We start from the raw sequence: 17,794 nt of genomic DNA, 5'->3' as shown, positions 1-17,794 counted from the left end.
GATGTAGTCCTTTAAGGTTTTCTTTTGATTTTCTAGGCCATCAAAAGGTTTGAAGAATGTTGTGAAGCCCAGCAGAATTGGAAGCAGTTTCATCACATGTGCTATTGGGAACTCATGTGGTGCTTCACATACAAACGTCAGTGGAAGATGGCATACTTCTATGCAGATCTGCTCAGCAAAGAGAACACCTGGTCCAAGGTGAGTACAAGGAAGATGTGCTGACGAGCACATCTGATAAAGAAAGGTAATGTTATGGTGTGATTTGGATCAATCAGTTTTCGAGTAGACTTATTCCAGGTAGACATTAAAATATGATTGAAAGGCCACTGAAGATATAAAACAATGCTATTCCTAGTTGTACTTTAGTAGCAGACACTTTGTCCTCTTAATCAAGCTCAAGTGGCATATGCTGTTGCATAGAGCCAGAGTCCTTGAGAGGCCTATAGCTTTGGTCTTCTCTCTTGTTCTGAGCTGTTCAGTAAGCATATGAAGAGAAGCCATGTCTGCTGGCTCATTTCCACTGTGTCCCTGATTGCTATCTTTTAAATTTCCCCCGAAGAAGTGATTGCTTTCCATTGAGAAAGATTAGGAGCTTCTGATAGAAATTGTCTTCATTTTTATACATTTGGTCAGCTTAACCTGTCCAGGTCTGCCTTTTGTAATATCCCAAATCTTTCTCCTCCCTTCAAGCAGCTTGTTTTGATAATAAATGTGTGTTCAATTTCCTGTGTAGGAATCCTGTCTCGCTCAGATAGCAAGATCTTGTGTTGTCTAGAAAAAAAGGCTCACATTTGCATGAAATTTGAAAGCCTTCTGTGCTTTTGCTTACTCTTCAATAATTGGGTAGTTTTTCAGTTCTCTGCTTGACTTGCTAAAAGCCTTTCTTTTCTAATTCTGATTGGATACACTTTCAGTCCAAATAAATGTCTCACAGCAGAACCAACTGCTGCTTTGGCAAGAGAAATTCCGGTTGGCTGTGGGGTAGATGTTCTGCTTCTCTTTTGTTCTGAGACAACATGTGTCTTCATTTTGAAGTGGCTTGAATAAATGAGTAGTTAAAACCGTATAAGTTTGGGCTCCTTCTTATGGTAAGATATTGAGCTGGGCAGTATAGGAATCTTGTATTATTATACTTAGTCATGTGTGTTTCCCATTTTTATAAGTTTCTTCCCCTTATGCTTTTTAAATGCTATGTAAATCAGAATTTTCAATTTTACTTTTTCAAGGGATAATGTGCCTGGCAGGGTAGGGGTGGGAGTTGTGAAATATATTGCTAGTGGGTCTTGCTACCTGATTTGGACACTTAGAACATATTAGCCCTATTGATGTGTTATAGTCAATGCAGTTGCAGCAAGGCTTAGTTCCTGCTGGCAATGGGTGAACCTTTGTCTTGACTGTACCGCTTTAGACTATAAGTGAGTGCTCACATGCCTGAACGCTTTTCTTTACAAAAATTGCCCACACATAGAAACTTAGCCATTTCCCTAGTTTCATGTAGAGATTGTTGTTTCGTATGAATAAGCATCCAGTCTTTTGCACCTCCATCTTCAGTCTGAAATGGAACCATTAAACATAGATTTACCACTTTAGGTGAGGACAAAGCCTAAGAATAGCCTGCTTTCGGGGCAGTGCTAGGCAAATGGCAGTGCTGTTGGATTACGATTCTAGACTAATGGTGCCTTTTTTGAGCCTATAAAAACAATGTTAATCAGGATAGATTCATGCCATCCTCAGGAGTGAGCAAAGGAATAGGAATGACCATAGTCATGTACTTTTGACTTAACTTCCTTGAAACCAAGTGCCCAAAAGCTGTTCCTTGGTGTAAGATCTGTTTTCTGCAAACACACACACACACATACTAAACTGTAAAAGCAGGGCTTTTTTTCAGCCAGAAATCATTGGAACTCAGTTCCGGCACCTCTCAGGTGTGCGCCATTGCCATAATAAGAGAACAAGGGAGGCATTCATGGTGCATTCCGGCACCTCTTTTTCTAGAAAAATAGCACTGTGTAAAAGTATGTATCTGTACACACATCTTCTTTGCAAGTAGAAAAACTTGGATACAGAAAGAATTGAGTTCTAGTATATGTTTCTGATGTATTTACTTCCCTTTTCTGCTTCGATTTGGTTACAATATCCTAATGCAAGAATATATGTTCTAGGTAATTTCATGATAGTATAAGGCCATATCCCTTAAATGTTTCACCATGCTGTCTTAGATATTGAAGATGACACAGGAATATAAATTACAATAAGGATTTTTAATCATACGTAATTTTCATTTTAGGCTACATACATATATATGAAAGCAGCTTATCTCTGTATGTTTGGACCAGATGATCATAAGCCTTTTGGGGATGATGACGTTGCACTATATCGGTAAGATTACCTGACTCTTCACAAGGCCTATATATTGACTGAGATTAGTCATGAAAGAAATACCCATTGTATTCAGCCCAGCTCTACACCTAAAATTGTAACTTTGTACATTCCTCTGTATTTAACACCAAGCCATATTTTAATTTATGGTCAATGGCATAATTCAACAACATTTCTTGAATATAGTTTTAATTCTCTCCTACTACTTGAGACATGGGAATCCTACCCACAATAACATTAACTGAATCTCTTCTTCTGTGTCACATGGGATAGAGGGTCAATATTAAATGTATATGGAGCAACACATGAAAATCTTAACACTTCTATATAGGCTACATTCTAGCCACAGAAGAGATGAAAGTTTCTGCACCCCAATTTTGCTCCGTCCTGGCATGCAACAGGGTGGTCACAGTGTTAAGGATGCATGTGAACCAGACAAGGCAAGCCCTTAAGGAGGGCATGAAGCAGAGCTGGAAGGGTTGTGGCCTATGGAGAAGCCTGCAGGGAGCATTTGGTGGTCTTTAACTCGGGGGCAAGACATGGGGTGGATAATTTGAATTGGATGTGCCATTACTCTAGCTGATGCAGTACCATCCTCAGGTATTTGTTCTAGGAAACTTGGAAATGCCAGAATCCTCTAACTTCTGTAGCTGCCACAAAGTGTTTTTAAATTACGTACAGGTTTAAGGGGCCCTGAGATGCATGTCTGATTCTGTCACTAAGCAGCTGCCCAGAGGTCAGGTGTGATGTAGGAATGGATGGCTCCTCCATGAATGCAGAGCAAGATGTCTAGTTATTCTATGATGGTGACATTTTGATGGTGCTGTATTCCTCCTCCACTACCACTTTCCTTCTTTCTGTTTTATGTTCTTTTAAATACCTAGGTGTTTGTCTATTTGTTTACAATCAAGCAGTATACACATTTTGTTAAATAAAATAAGTACTTCTTCAGAGCTGATCATCTTTAGAATGGAATCTGCTGCTTGACAATGCATATGGAAAAATATAGGGGAGAGTTTTCTGTTCTGATTTTGTCTTTCTAGTTCAGAGGGCTGCAGTATGTAGTAAATAAAGCAAATGAAATTTTGTATGCTTCCTTTCATCTTCCCCACACCTCACAGGGCTGTGCCTAGTTTGAAACTGAAAATAGCAGGAAAGTCCCTGCCTACAGAAAAATTTGCAATTCGGAAATCCCGCCGATATCTATCCTCAAATCCTGTTCCACTTCCTGTACCTGTTTTGGTAAGATGAAGAGGCTTCCCCTGCCCATCCATTGCTTAGAGATCTCATTATTTATATAAAAACTTCCCTGGTATTTCTTTTTTAAATGAAATGGTTGTTGGGGGGTGGGGAGAGGCTTGAAATGCTTCTGTCGTGGCAGCTAATAATGGATACTGCCTGTGCATACTTTCATGCATATGCCCTGCTGTACCAGGGAAAAACAGGTGGGTGGATCATGTGGACAACAGCTTAAGTATATAGAAATGTATGCAGTCAGTTGCATAACACATTGTGGATAAACCATATTTTCATGGTTCTTTGGATTGTCCTGAATACCACCATTTGGTAGCCAAGCCCCAAGCCAAAAGTCCTGCTTGGAATGCATTTTGGCTTGCCTCCTGATGAAACTGAGTGTGTGATGATTGATAATATTGTCATTTATCTGTTTTAGACCCCCTAAGTAGTAGCAGTTGCCAGGACATTGTTCTGTTCGCCTCAGACATTGTGGTAGATTGCAGTGTTTAGCTGGTGATATTGTGAGGTTTAGCTAGTGATAACATTGCAACGTTTAGCTGGTGAGTTATCACAATGTTGAAAACCAAATATCTCCCAGCTCTTACACGCATTGTGATTCGCGATATACTGCCAGCTCAAATATTATGAAACAATTATTACGATGTGAACTTCAAACCAGTTTTGCATGATATATTGATAAATCACCCAGTCTTAGCCTGCATCCAGTGATTATGGCTACTGGGAGCAAATAAGCACCTACATTACATCTCTTTCAGGTCAAAGTTAGTGGAGTCTGGTATTGAAACATGTGACTCTTGCAAGCCACCTTGACTTCTATGTGTCCTCCCTTTTCTGCTGAACTTGCACCACAAACACAGCAGATGGTGCTCTTTAACAATTCTCTCCATTGAGGAACTGAAAGTTGGTATTGAAGCTATTTATAGCACTCTGTTAATAGTTAATTGTGCTAGGTCTATTTGGTTTGGATCGAAAGGCCCTTACTGCTGGAAGCTTCTAATTTAAAGTGGGGGGGGGATATATTTTGTACTGCAATTTTTATTTTTATTTTCTTCAAATCCCTGCTAGAATGATCTTGACAAAAACACAGTTTCTGCATTCAGTTACAGAATTGTTCAGTACAAAATATATAAAGTTGATATACAAAGTGATGCTGCTTCAGTTGAATCTGTTCAGTCTAATCTACCAAGACAGGAAGAAAAGTAATGTGCAGGGTGGCCTAACCCAGATAAAAAGTAGCTAAGAGGAATAAATAGTATAGGATCAAATGTTTTGCTTTTTATTTGTCCAAGGAGACTACAGACCTTGCAATTTTTCAGTCATTGCATACCTTTCCATAGCAGTGGGTGTTCAAAGTAGATAGAAATAAAATGGAACACTTTCTTGCACATCTCGGCATAATTGGGGGTGTGGCTATTGGCATTCTCTAAGAACAAAGGAATTCAGCTGGATGGACAGGCTGAACATTGTTTGCAGGGGGGAAAGGCAAGGCCTGAAATCTGGCAAAAAGTGTAGCAGTTCAGTTGGTCCAGCAGTAGATAAAATTTTCACTGCTAACTACGTGCATCATGCACATTTTTATAACATTCTGATCTTTGAAAAAGTGGTTGTAAAATATATTTCAGAGGTTAGCTAGTTCACAAGCATTATTATTATTATTATTATTATTATTATTATTATTATTATTATTATTATTATTAGTGCTTTTTTCTGGGGGGATGCAGGGGGACTCATACCCCTAAACATTTTGTGAATCTAAGTTTGGCCTCATTGAGGGGCAGTATTTCAATATGAGTAGGAAAATGAGAGTACCCCTAAACATTTCCCCCCTGAAAAAAGGTCTTCTTCATATTCAGCATTTATGCATACTCTTTGAACAAACTGAAGTATACCAGATCAATCACCTTTGTAATCTTTATAACAATCCTGTAAGGTAGGGCAATATTATCCCTATATTGCAAGTGGAGAGTGGGTAGACTAAGACTGAAATATGGTGGCTTGCCTAAGAACCGCATTGTATTGTGGTTGAGGTGAGATTCAAACGTTAAGTCTGCTGGTTCATAATTTAGTCAACCTGGTATTCAACAACATTTGGAGAACTACAATTCCCATCAGCCTCACCCAGCATCAGTCAATCATTTTATTTGTATGCCGCCTTTCCAAAGTGCTCAAAGCGGCTTGCAACATATTTTTTAAAATAATATAGCTATAAGCCTAGCAAAAGTAGCCATAAACAATAAACAAAACATCAAAAAGTACGCAGCTAAATTGAACAATTTCCACATAAATCATAAGAGCCAAAATAAATATATCAAAAATAATATCAATGACAGGAACACCTGCTCCCAAACAATGCCCCAGCCCCAGCATGTCCTGTGGTCAGGGTTATGGGAGTTGTCAGTGGTGTTCTGTTGTACAGCATTGTTTTGGTGCCCCCTGCAAGGCAGGACCCAGTGCAACCCCACCAGTCCTGCTACCCTAAAACCACCTTTGGAGTTGTTGTACTCCACAACATTGACAGGAACTTTGCGGCTACCCCTGCCTTAGTCTGTTGAACACTTCCCCCACATTAACATCACTTGCTACACTTCTCATTTGAATTTTAAATGGAAAAGCAGCTGAGCTTCATTTCAGTGTCTCTAGTCAGACCATTGATAGGGAATGGAGCCAGAATATTATGATCATAATAGGGCTATGTTTATTTGGGCTACAAATTATAGAAGGGAGAGGCTTTCACTAGATTTTTTCCACAGAACCCTGAGTTCTTTTAAGTATTATAGCCAACTAGCTTCAAAACCCAAATGCAAATATGGGAAATAAAGTTTAATAGCCCATTAAATTCATTATCTCATGCTTCCTTGAGGTCATCACATGGCACAAATAGTCCTAGTAGTTCCATCTTCTCTGGTTCCTTTGGAAAGTTCTTTCTGTTCCTTCCCTGCTCGCTTCTTTTTTGTGTTATTCACTCATATGCTAGGTAACATCTGAAATAGAAATACCCATATAAAAGTTTCAGCTACTATATTCCTGCTTACCCACCTCTGCTATCCCATTGCTCTTGCCATTTCACTATTGATCACCTGTTTTTAAGGTCCAAACTAGAAAAGACTGGAAAGAATTATAAATGTATGTATATTTATATTTATTCATATACAGGCAACTTCCCACTTATGCAGGGATTACATTATGTATGTAAGTTGGGTACACCCTCTAAATGCCTTAATTCTAACACTAGCTTGATGGGAATTTAGAGGGGGCTAGCATTCACAAACTCATAACAATATTAAAGGGGATATATGTGGGTGCACTTGTGCAAATTCAGCATTTATTAGGAGTAATGTTAGAAAATGCAACAATATTATGTCATGGTCATCAGGTGGTTGAAATGAAATGTGACAAGAGTGCCAGTCGGATATAGGCGAGAGCGAGAGCGAGAGAGAGAGAGAGAGAGCAGTGTTGGTTTACCTAGGAAGCTGAACAGAGGTTTGAAATCCAGAAGGCTAAAGTGAGGATAGTGTAGGCAGCTGGCTAAAGCTATCTTGATTTTGAGGGAATTATGAGTGGGGAAGGTTGAAGAAAGGAGGAGCCAAGTTCAAAATGAATATTGAAGGAAAATAGTAAGTGAATGAGGGAGGCCAAATCCACCACTGGGAGGTAAGAGGTGGGGGATCAGAAGTTACAGTCTTGCAGTGTTGTAAAGACAACCAAATGAATGAGTTGGCTTTCTGAGGAGTTAAATGGTTCTGGAGGTTTTTTGTTTGTTTTTGCTGAAACTGGCTAACTCTGCTTCCAGAATATTTGAACTAAACCAGCTAATTGTTTGGGCTTAACACCTCTAGTTTCCAGTAACTAAATTTCTCTACTGCTGTAACAACATGCTCTACTCTGTTATCGCGTCTAGGAGATGATGTATGTCTGGAATGGTTATGCAGTGATTGGGAAGTGTCCTGACCTGACTGGCGGTATGTTGGAGTGCTTGGAAGATGCAGAAGCAGCCCTGGAAAGGAGCCCAGGTAACTCATGTCTAATTTCAGAGGGTGTGGTCCGTGAGAGATTGTGGTTGTCCGTCGAGTTGTTAGACGGTAAACCTGTTAGCCCATTTTTATTTAATCAGCAAGTGGATTATGGGTCAATGAGTTGATGATACAGATGGTAGCAGTATTTTTACTGTTGCTTTGGCCTCCCCTCCCCAGTTACTACCTTATTAAATTGGGGGGGGGGAATACTATCGTATTTTTCCGTGTATAAGACTAAAAAATAATGCCAAAATTAGGGGGCGTCTTATACATACATGGGGCCATTTCCCCCCCCCCATTTTCTTAAATCTGAGTCCCCCAAAGTAGGAGGCGTCTTATACATGGGGGCGTCTTATAGACGAAAAAATACAGTAATCACTTCCAGGAATATACAGTGGTGCCCCGCAAGACGAATGCCTCGCAAGACGAAAAACCCGCTAGACGAAAGGGTTTTCCGTTTTTCGATGCGCTTCGCAAGACGAATTTCCCTATGGGCTTGCTTCGCAAAACGAAAAAGTCTTGCGAGTCTTGCGATTTTTTTCCCTTCCCCCCCTTTTTCTAAGCCGCTAAGCCGCTAATAGCCTTTTAGCCGCTAAGCCTTTAATAGCCGCTAAACCGCTAAGCCGCTAATAGGGTTGCTTCACAAGACGAAAAAAACGCTAGACGAAGAGACTTGCGGAACAGATTAATTTCGTCTTGCGAGGCACCACTGTATTTACAACTATTTTTATATTTGGATGTAAGTTTGGGAAGTTGACTTTTCCTGACAATAAATTGACTGCCTTCAGTCAGTCTCTGTGTTGGGAGAAGTTGACTACCCTTTAAGGATGCAGTGGTATAACTGCATGTATGTTAGTCGGTGTGGTAGGGGGCGAGATACAAGAAATAAATGACTTTGGCAGTACAGGGACACAGGACTTTTGAACAAGATGCAAGGGGAAATATGTATGTATGTCTCAAGCAAAGCTCTTTTTTGCCTAATTATGTTTGGTTGTATTCAACATAAAACTAAGTAAATAGTTCCATCAGCACAAAAATTTCTATTTGCAAAATGTTGTTGTTGTTGTTTGTTGATGTTTATTAAATTTGTATACCACCCTTCATCCATAGGTCTCAGGGCAGTTCACAAGATAAAACTGCAATATAAAAGACACAAAATACATAATAAAAATAAGAACAAAAACGAGCCAGTAACCCCCCCTCCCACAACACATTTAAAAGGGCATTGGATGCCAATAAGCCAAAGGTCTTGAACTTCTTCCCACCCCAATCTGTTCTAATCTGCATAGCAGATTTTGGGAGTGTACAGGTTACATGATGGAGGAGGAGAGGGTGGGAAATCCCACTGCACTTGCAATAATCCTTCCACCCTTTGTTTTATCTTAGAAGGCTTCTGATCAGTAGCATGTTCTTAGCTGCTACATGCTAGTTCTAAATAACACTTGGTTTTATTTTTAATTGACCATTGGTTGATGACATTCTAATTTGACCAGTCTGGGATTTTTTTAAAGCTCAGATATTTATTTCAGATACACCAGTTAATGAAACCTAGCAATAAGGAATGCCTCTTTACAGCTATTGGTTTCCCCTGCCATTCTCTTTTTGTCTTCACACGATATCAAAGGTTGGATGAAGCAAAGTTGTACTCAGAATAGATCCATCAAAGTCAATGGATAACTTACTCATATCCATTGATTTCCATGGGTCTACTCTGAGTATAGCATAGGCAGATGCAACGCAAAAGTTTCTTCCCAGTGCATCAAACTACATTTAGTGAAAAGGAAAGAAAAAAAGTGCATTGTCGCCTGGGCCTTTCTGCAGTACAGTATCTTACAAGGAAGTGCTCTCTCTGTAGGAAGTTTTGTACCTTATGAAGTAGGACTAGATGACCATTGGGTCCCTTCCAACTACGATTCTATGATTCTATAAGTAGCAATTGCTCTCAATGGCAATTGGAGTAAAAGGGCCACAGCAGGGTATCCTGTAAGGCTGCAAACAAGCAAGGCGCAAAGAACTGTATATAGCCAATTATCGGTCAGACATGACAAACTAATGCCCAACTGGATACTGAAACCAGACAGGAAAGGTCACTATCTTCCCAGACTCTATTTTCGGAATAAAAAAAATCCTTCCAGTAGCACCTTAAAGACCAGCTAAGTTAGTTCTTGGTATGAGCTTTCGTGTGCATGCATGGCTACCTATCTATTTTCGGAGACACCTGTCAGTAACACCCCCCTTTTTTGCTTGCATGACTAGACATTTTTTTGCCTCTCCTCTCTTACATCATTTAGCTTTTATGTGGAGTGATTTGGGTCAAGCACACTTCATTTTCTCCTTCACCCAACAACTTTAGGTCCTCTTGTAGGCATTTGTGTGTCACTGCCTTTTATCTACAGATAGCATGGGTTAGCCAGAAGCAACCTCCTTTAATCTCTTGCTAACCCGCAGTCACTTCAGTTCAGTAAAAAAATCCCTCTCTCACGTTTAAAGCCTATGTTACTTTGGATCCCAGCAACCATTGCCATTTCCCCCATAATTAGTGAAAAGAGGCAGTAGAAAACAAACAAACAAAAAACGTGGTGATTTATGGTGTATGTGTCACTGATGTAACTGCATATTCTCATCACACATCTGTTCTGTATTTCTTTTCAGCTTAAACTGTGCTAAACCTCACTTGTACTATTCAATCCATTAAGCTTTCCTTAAGGATCATTGTGGAGAAATCTCAACAGGCTGATACTTAGATAACATGCAGTAGGTGCTACAGGAAGGAATTTTTTTATTTTGACTATGGCAGACCAACACGGCTACCCATCTGTAAATGCAGTGGGATGGTTACTACTTTAATTATGGTCACACTTGATGTATGGCATAGGGCAGCTTTCCCCAATCTAGTGCCCTCCAGATGTTTAGGACTACAATTCCTATTAGCACCAGCCAGCAAAGCTGTTGCAGTTCAAAATGTTTAGGGGGCACCAAGTTGGTGATAGCTGCTGCTTCTCTCTCTCTCTCTCTCTCTCTCTCTCTCTCTCTGTGTGTGTGTGTGTGTGTGTATTGTGATGGAATAGTTTCTTTCTCCTCCTTTTCAAAGTTTACAAAATTGTCTCAGTTCAGCTCCCTGTTGCTTTATTTTTCAGCTACAGATTTGTTTGTTGATGATCAGTGTGTAATCAAGTTACTGAAAGGGTTGTGCTTGAAATACCTTGGCAAGATTTCAGAAGCAGAAGAACACTTCACTTACATTCACTTAAAGTAAGTGTCCTAACTAGAGAAGATGACAGCGCAATAAGAAATACTGAGCCACATCAGCTTATCAAAACCTGTGAGCATTTCTCATTGGAAAGTGATTCTATAGAGATGTTTCAAAGTTTGGCGTAGTTAATGGACAACCATGCAGTTATATAAATTGTTGTACATTTCTGTATCTCACTATGTGCCTAGGTGTTGAACTTGCACCTCTGAATGTTCAGGATATAACAGAGGTCAGGATTATGCCTATGTGTCACAGTGGAACTCAGCACTGATAGTGCTCTTTACAGAGGCAGTCTGTCAGGAGTGGGACAGCAGTAAATCACATGACATCAGTAAAGTTAACTCTTTATTCAAGAAAAGGTCATCTCAGGAAGCGAGGCCTAGTGAGCACAGCAACTCGTCCCATTAAAACGGGGGGTTCCCCACAATTTCTTTGCATGCAGCCAGTCCATGACACAGGCACATCCAACCCACAAAGCAGGTTCCAGTATTCTACAAAAATCCTCAAACATTGAGGAGACCCTCCTCCTCTTCCTCTGCTGATTGACAGAACAGTATAGGAGAGAGGCTGCCTGCATCTGCCACATGAGTGGGTAAATGTGTATTGGCCACTTTGGCCCTGCCTACCACTGCCATGCAGGCCCCAGAAGGTTGGCCAGGCCCCAGAGGCCTCAGTGCAGCCTCAGGTCAAAAAAGGTTAGCCATCCCCTGCCCAAGTTGAATAGAGACATAACCATCATACCACAAATTTTGCCAGAAACACAATTTAGCTGTGTCCTGGAGCACAAAAACTATATAACCAGCCCCTGCAATGTAATGTATATTTGTACAAATATGCAGGTGCGGATCCATAGTTATATCACACATATATGACTACAGTGGGGGTCACTTGTTTAATTGGCTTCCTTAATCAGCATATCTGCCCTGACATCATGATGTCGTTTCATGCCAGTAATGTATTAACTATGCTGAGAAGTGATGAGGTCAGCACCCAGGAGACTCGGAATCTGTGGCTGATTTAGATATTGATTACAAGCTGAGGCTGAAAATGTAGAAATCCATCTGCACTTCTGGAGCCCCAGTTGTATGACCTGATGCTCTACTCTTCAAAATAGAAAATGAATGTGGGAACAGTTGCATTTCCTGTGCTTCGACCACTCCTTTACTGTCATAAAACTTTACATTGAAACAAGGGTACAGTACATGTATCTGTACACAGAATCGCCCTTACTCTGCAATTCTGTCCCCAGTCTGCAAGATAATATCAATCCCAATTACAGATGAACATGGGACACTCCATGTTCTGTTATTATATGGTAAGGAAGCCATACCTGCATTGACTTCTTTCCTGAAAATTAAGTCTCTGGCCAAACCTGTGGTGTAACTCTGAAAGCCCCATGTGCAGGTGCTTGTAGGTATTATGTTCAAGTAAGGATCTTGAGGAGCCTGAGTGATGCCATACAAGAATGGCCATGGGATGTTCTTCGGTGCCAAAGATGTAGATTATTTAACAACCTAGGATACATTCAAACAATGTGAATCATTCTTGTCAGCACCAAGTGACTTTATTATTTGATTGTAGATAAAGCTGTTGTTGTTCATTAATTGCTATTTCTTCTTTAAAGTGAAAAGAAGATAAAGTATGATCATTATTTAATTCCAAATGCACTGCTTGAACTTGCTTTATTATACCTGGACCAAGACAGAAGAGAAGACGCTGTGAAGATCCTGGAGCGAGCAAAGTAAGCCTATAATAAATACTTGATTATTAGAACTAGATAGAGCAGGGGGCTGAAACAGTGGTGGTTATTTAAGTGGAGTGTTGCAGAGTTCCGTCCTGGGCCCCTGGTTATTCAACATCTGTCTAAACAACTTGGACAAAGGAATTGAGGGGATACTCATCAAATTTGCAGATGGCATCAAGCTGGGTGTGGTAGCCAATGCCTTAACAGATTGGCCAGCATTGCCTTAACAGATTGGAGAACTGGGCCAAAACTTAACACACTGAATTTCAATAGGGACAAATTTAAGGTTCTACACTTAGATAGGAATATGGCGTGAGTTTTGTATGCTTGTGTAATACTTTTCTTGAATATTCCTTTCTTCCAAACGTTTTCTCTGTGGAAAAAGAGAAATATTAATGTTGTCATTTATCCTTAGCTTGTTTTCTAAATTACTTAAGAATCTATTTCCTTCCGTCTTTAGCCAGTAGGGGGAGAATAAGTGACTAACATGGAGCAGGGGAGAGCCTATGGGCTTGGGGAAGAGAATGTGATCATGCTGACTCTTTTTAACAAGGCTTGCTAAAAAATGTGGGGGTGGGGGAACCAAGACTTGCTTTAGCTGACCTAAATCTACATACTAGCACAACCCAGGTTCTGAGACAGAAGAGAAGCCAATAAAAGCAGCTGTAAACACACACACCCCCTAATTCTGTCTTCATAGGTTAAAAATAACAGGTGCAATTCAGGTACTTTTTCAACACTGATTGTGGGTTAAAAAAATACAGGCTGCATTTTGGAGACTACTAATTTTGCTATCACAAAATGGATTATAAGATAAATAATGTAACAATGAAAACCTGGATTCTTCTCTAGTTGTACCCAATGGTGCCTTAAGAGTTAGCAGGAAGTACCTGATTTTTCTCTGCTTCCCACCATACCCCATAGTGTTCTGGAGCATCCACTTCAACCCTCTAAACTAAAGCATCTTTGAAGGGAGGGCAGGGGCTACCAGTGAAAATGTAGTTATTTCATATTGCACAAACAAAAGTGCTCTCTACTAGTAAAAAGTCAGAATTGGATACCCTTCTTTAAACACCTCACATTGTATGTGTAGTATACCAAGTTTTTATGTTAAGTTTCTAAATATGTTCACTTTCTCACTTTAAAAACTGCCATATCTATAGGACTTGATCATATCAAGGCCAACCTGTCTAGAAAAATAAACACCAAGCTTTATCAGATTATTAATTAATTAATTGAATGAACTTAATGTAGAGTTGAAAATAAAATTCTAGGGCCCAATATGTTAAATATTTTGTGTCTTGCTGCATTCCCCACTGAAGCTACCTTCTTAGCTCCTTGCAGTGATATCTATGAGATGCTTTTGTTGTGTGAGATCCCTGCCCATTTCTCCATTTCTTGGCTGCTGTAAGCTGGGAAACTTGTAATGTGATGACACTGCATCCCATTATAATTACTCCTAAATGAGATTGTAAGGTGTGCACTTCCAATGGGGATGCTACTTTCAGCAGTGATGCTGTGGCCTACACAATATGAATCCTGACAGAGCCAAAATGAGGTATTGGCTAGTGTGCTGAACTTGGGTTACAAGGTTCTATAGTCTAACTGCAGCATTCAGATAAAACTCTCAGGTTAACTCTTGGGTCCCTGTCAAGGCCCCTTGCCATTCCAAGTTTTCTTTTAAGTTTGTTTAAGATTTAAGTTTGTTTAATTTTACCTTGGGCAGCAACTGGGCTGGCTGAAAAGACAAACTGTCCTGTCTTCCTCTAATGTCTCTGGGTCCATAGTGCAAAAGCATTTTTAATAGGAAAGGAAGAGTAGCGGGGGTGGGCACAGCTAGTCGGTAATACTTACCGGTAATAGAGACTTGCTGTTTTGTTTTTTGGGCTGGGGGACAGGGTAAGCATGTATGAGTAAGCATGAGTAAGCATACATTTTCCAGGGAAATGTTAAGACTTGGAACTACAAAGAGATGCATTGTCCTGTTCTCTGTGTCTCTATTTCAGAGGAAGCAATGAAGACATTTGTGAATTAAGTTTGGTTTTTCTACCTTCGCTTTGTAAAGATTGTTCTTTTAAATATTGCAATACAATGATGATGGGGAGGTGCAATATTTAAGTGCTTATCACAATATATCTCTGTTTTGTTTTAGGCAAAATTATAAGAATTATTCCATGGAAACAAGAACACACTTCAGAATTCAAGCTGCTTTGCACCAAGCCAAATTGTCTCCAGAAAATGGTGTTTTGGAAGCGGAGGTTTCATGTTAACTTTTAAAAAAGAAATCTTGTTTGGTATGCAAACTGCCACAAGAGGACATTACAGGCAATAGTTTTAAGGTGGTCTTTGTCAAGTTTAGCACAAAACGTATTTAAAAATACTGAGGGGTTAACAAACCAGTATTTCATTCGACAACTGTTTATAATATATACAAATGTGACTTACTTTCTTTATAAGTTTTTTAAATAAGATTTTCATGTTTGTTAATTTGGCAATGAATATTTAAATGGATGAAATCATGAATTCTATAGAGCTACTGACAAATACCTAGATCACACTTGGTTATGAATATAACGTTTATTTTCTACATAGACTGAATTTTTAAAACTACTTTTTTAATGAGGTAATAATTTTCCTGATAGAAAGAACAACCAATTAATAACCTTTGATTCAGGTTTAATATTATAATGTACTGTTCTTTAATCTCGCTTTCATTTTTCTCTCTTCTAATGTATTCTATTTTGATAACCCTCAAGATGCCAACAAATTACCAATGCAGCCAAAATCCAATTGCAACGTGCTGTTGCTTACCAGTTTGAAAGAGTTATCAATGTTGAAATAGCCAAAGAACCAAAGTAAATAAACCGGAATCTCTCTCTTTCTGATGCAAAAGTCACATTTAGACTGCATTAAGAAAACTGGAGTTTTTCAAGAAGTTTAGTGTTGGTTTACTCTTTTTGTTAAGCAGCACACGGTTATTTGATTTCCCCCCTAAAGTGGCATATGATTTGGAACAGGGATTGCCAGCATGGTGCCCTCCAGCTCTTGGGACTCCAGCTCCCATCAGTCTTAGCCACATAGCCAATGGCCAGGGATGATGATGCAACATCAAGGTGCCAAGTTGGCTACTCCTGTTTTAATATTCTACTGGAGGCATTGTGAACATTCATAAGCCATTTTAGAGTACAGTGGTGCCCCGCAAGACGAATGCCTCGCAAGACGGAAAACCCGCTAGACGAAAGGGTTTTCCGTTTTTGAGCTGCTTCGCAAGACGATTTTCCCTATGGGCTTGCTTTGCAAGACGAAAACGTCTTGCAAGTGTTCCGATTTTTTTTCGCTCCCCCCCTTTTTTCTAAGCCGCTAATAGCCTTTTAGCCGCTAATCCGCTAATCCTTTAATAGCCGCTAAACCGCTAATAGCGCTAAGCCGCTAATAGGGTTGCTTCGCAAGACGAAAAAACCGCTAGACGAAGAGACTCGCGGAACGGATTAATTTCGTCTTGCGAGGCACCACTGTACAGATTTTTTTGAACTGGAGCATGTCCAGTTTGGATTAGCAATATCATTTGGGGGAGTGTTAATCATGCAGTCCTTCCTCTTTAACTAGCTGCTGGAACTTTTCTTTTGCGAGGGGGGGGGGGAGGTCTGCTAGAAATTTAGAGAGCACCAATGACCTCTTTGGCAGATGGCTGGATTCACTCTCCCCTTCTTACCAAACAATTGATTGGCTACATCAGTGGCTACTATTTAAATAGGACTGCACATATTGATCAGCCCCTCTGTGGTACTACAGAATGCCCATAGGTTCTGGAAGTCACCAATTTCTTGGAGCAGGGTTAGAAGCTACATTGCAGAAACAATGTACCCACTATAGATTTAAGGTGGCAGGAAGTTTGACACATTCTGTTGCACAGTAGGGGGATGATTTGTTACTGCATTTCTGTTACTTGCAGGACTTTCTTATGGAGTGTGTCAAATAGATTTGTGTCCTTTCAAATTTCACCTTTCTTTAGTTTCAGTAGAGAACTGAAAACATAGATTTCACATGTGGCTGATTTCTCTCAATGCAAAACTAATATATACCAGAGAACCTTTTTGCTGAGTAGGCATTATTAATCTTTTCTCATTACAGTATACTAAAGACTCTTTATATTGGATGCAGAATATGTGTACAGTGCAACTATAAAAAGCACAAAATCAAGCTAGCTGTTCTTCGTATTTTTGTTGTATGTATCATGTCTTCCCTTATACTCTCCCTCCCCTTCTTTTCAAAATACCCTTCTTGCTGAATAGACTTCCAGCACCATTCAGGAAAACCTAATTGTTGCATTGGAGACTGTTTGAAATCAATGGAAATGACAGCTTGGACATCTACAGATTTATAAGTAAATCCTAATGAGTTCAGTGGAATTTACCATTAATTTTGGATGTTTAAGATGGTAACAGTATAGTTCCATAATTCCATTGTTTTTAATAGAACTTATAGGCAAGTAACTTTTGAAAGTTATGCCTATTCAGGAAACTAAACTAAACTTGAATGTTCTGTTGAAATTGATGAAGGTTGTGCAGGAGTATTGCTTTATAACTTCTAATAGTATTAAACACATATTTAATACATACTTAAGCGTAAGGTTAGAGGCGATGTTGCTTAAGCTACAATCTGAAAAACAATAAGCTTTTGTAGAATAATTTGGGAAGTTTTGTAGATTCACCTAATTGTCATAGATTTTTGTGAATTTCATCCCTTGTTCATATCCTCTTAACACCCAGCAATAAAGAAAGCTTAATGGTCTGTTGAATTGCTAATGTCCCATTAGATTTTTTTTTTTAATTTTACAGTAGGTACGACATATTAAATAGCACACCCAATGTTCTATTACAGGTCTTTATGCAATATTTTTGTCAAATTTCAGTGGTCTTCCTTTGTTACCAAGAGCATTCAAACAACCTCAAATTCCCCTTTGCAATATGGTTGATATTTACTTCTACCTATTTAAACTTGTTGCGTTCCCCCTGAAAGATCCAATTCACAATTTGGCGGTTCTCATGGAGGAACAGGCAAGTTCTTTTAAATATATGGTGCTCTGTTTTGCATTAACTGTTGGTGTTTTAATGTCATAATGTTTTCATTTTTTTCCATTTGGAAAAA

General features: G+C 39.4%; 1 protein-coding gene and 1 long non-coding RNA gene across 4 annotated transcripts in view; one reads left to right on the top strand and one right to left on the bottom strand.

The window, feature by feature from the left end:
* Nucleotides 1–17,444, top strand: part of TTC39A (tetratricopeptide repeat domain 39A) — a 48,234-nt gene extending 30,790 nt beyond the window's left edge. For all 3 annotated transcript variants that reach the window (XM_081193180.1, XM_081193179.1, XM_081193181.1), the window contains 7 exons: nt 37–198; nt 2,288–2,379; nt 3,501–3,621; nt 7,535–7,646; nt 10,787–10,901; nt 12,527–12,643; nt 14,799–17,444. In XM_081193180.1, coding sequence (XP_081049306.1) covers nt 37–198; nt 2,288–2,379; nt 3,501–3,621; nt 7,535–7,646; nt 10,787–10,901; nt 12,527–12,643; nt 14,799–14,916 — 837 coding nt within the window. In that variant the 3' untranslated portion in view covers nt 14,917–17,444. The remainder of the gene's footprint in view (nt 1–36; nt 199–2,287; nt 2,380–3,500; nt 3,622–7,534; nt 7,647–10,786; nt 10,902–12,526; nt 12,644–14,798) is intronic.
* On the bottom strand, nt 12,566–14,546 carry LOC308586572. Its single transcript, XR_014007956.1, has 2 exons — nt 14,501–14,546; nt 12,566–13,019 (listed from the first exon to the last, which is right to left on the bottom strand). It is a non-coding gene; the product is annotated as an uncharacterized lncRNA (long non-coding RNA).
* Nucleotides 17,445–17,794: the final 350 nt, after the last annotated feature.

Source organism: Podarcis bocagei (assembly GCF_964188305.1).
Source record: "Podarcis bocagei genome assembly, chromosome: 5".
In the NCBI taxonomy this organism is placed as follows: domain Eukaryota; kingdom Metazoa; phylum Chordata; class Lepidosauria; order Squamata; family Lacertidae; genus Podarcis; species Podarcis bocagei.
The sequence above is the reverse complement of the archived record's forward strand: the minus strand, read 5'-3'. Positions and strand labels throughout refer to the sequence as shown.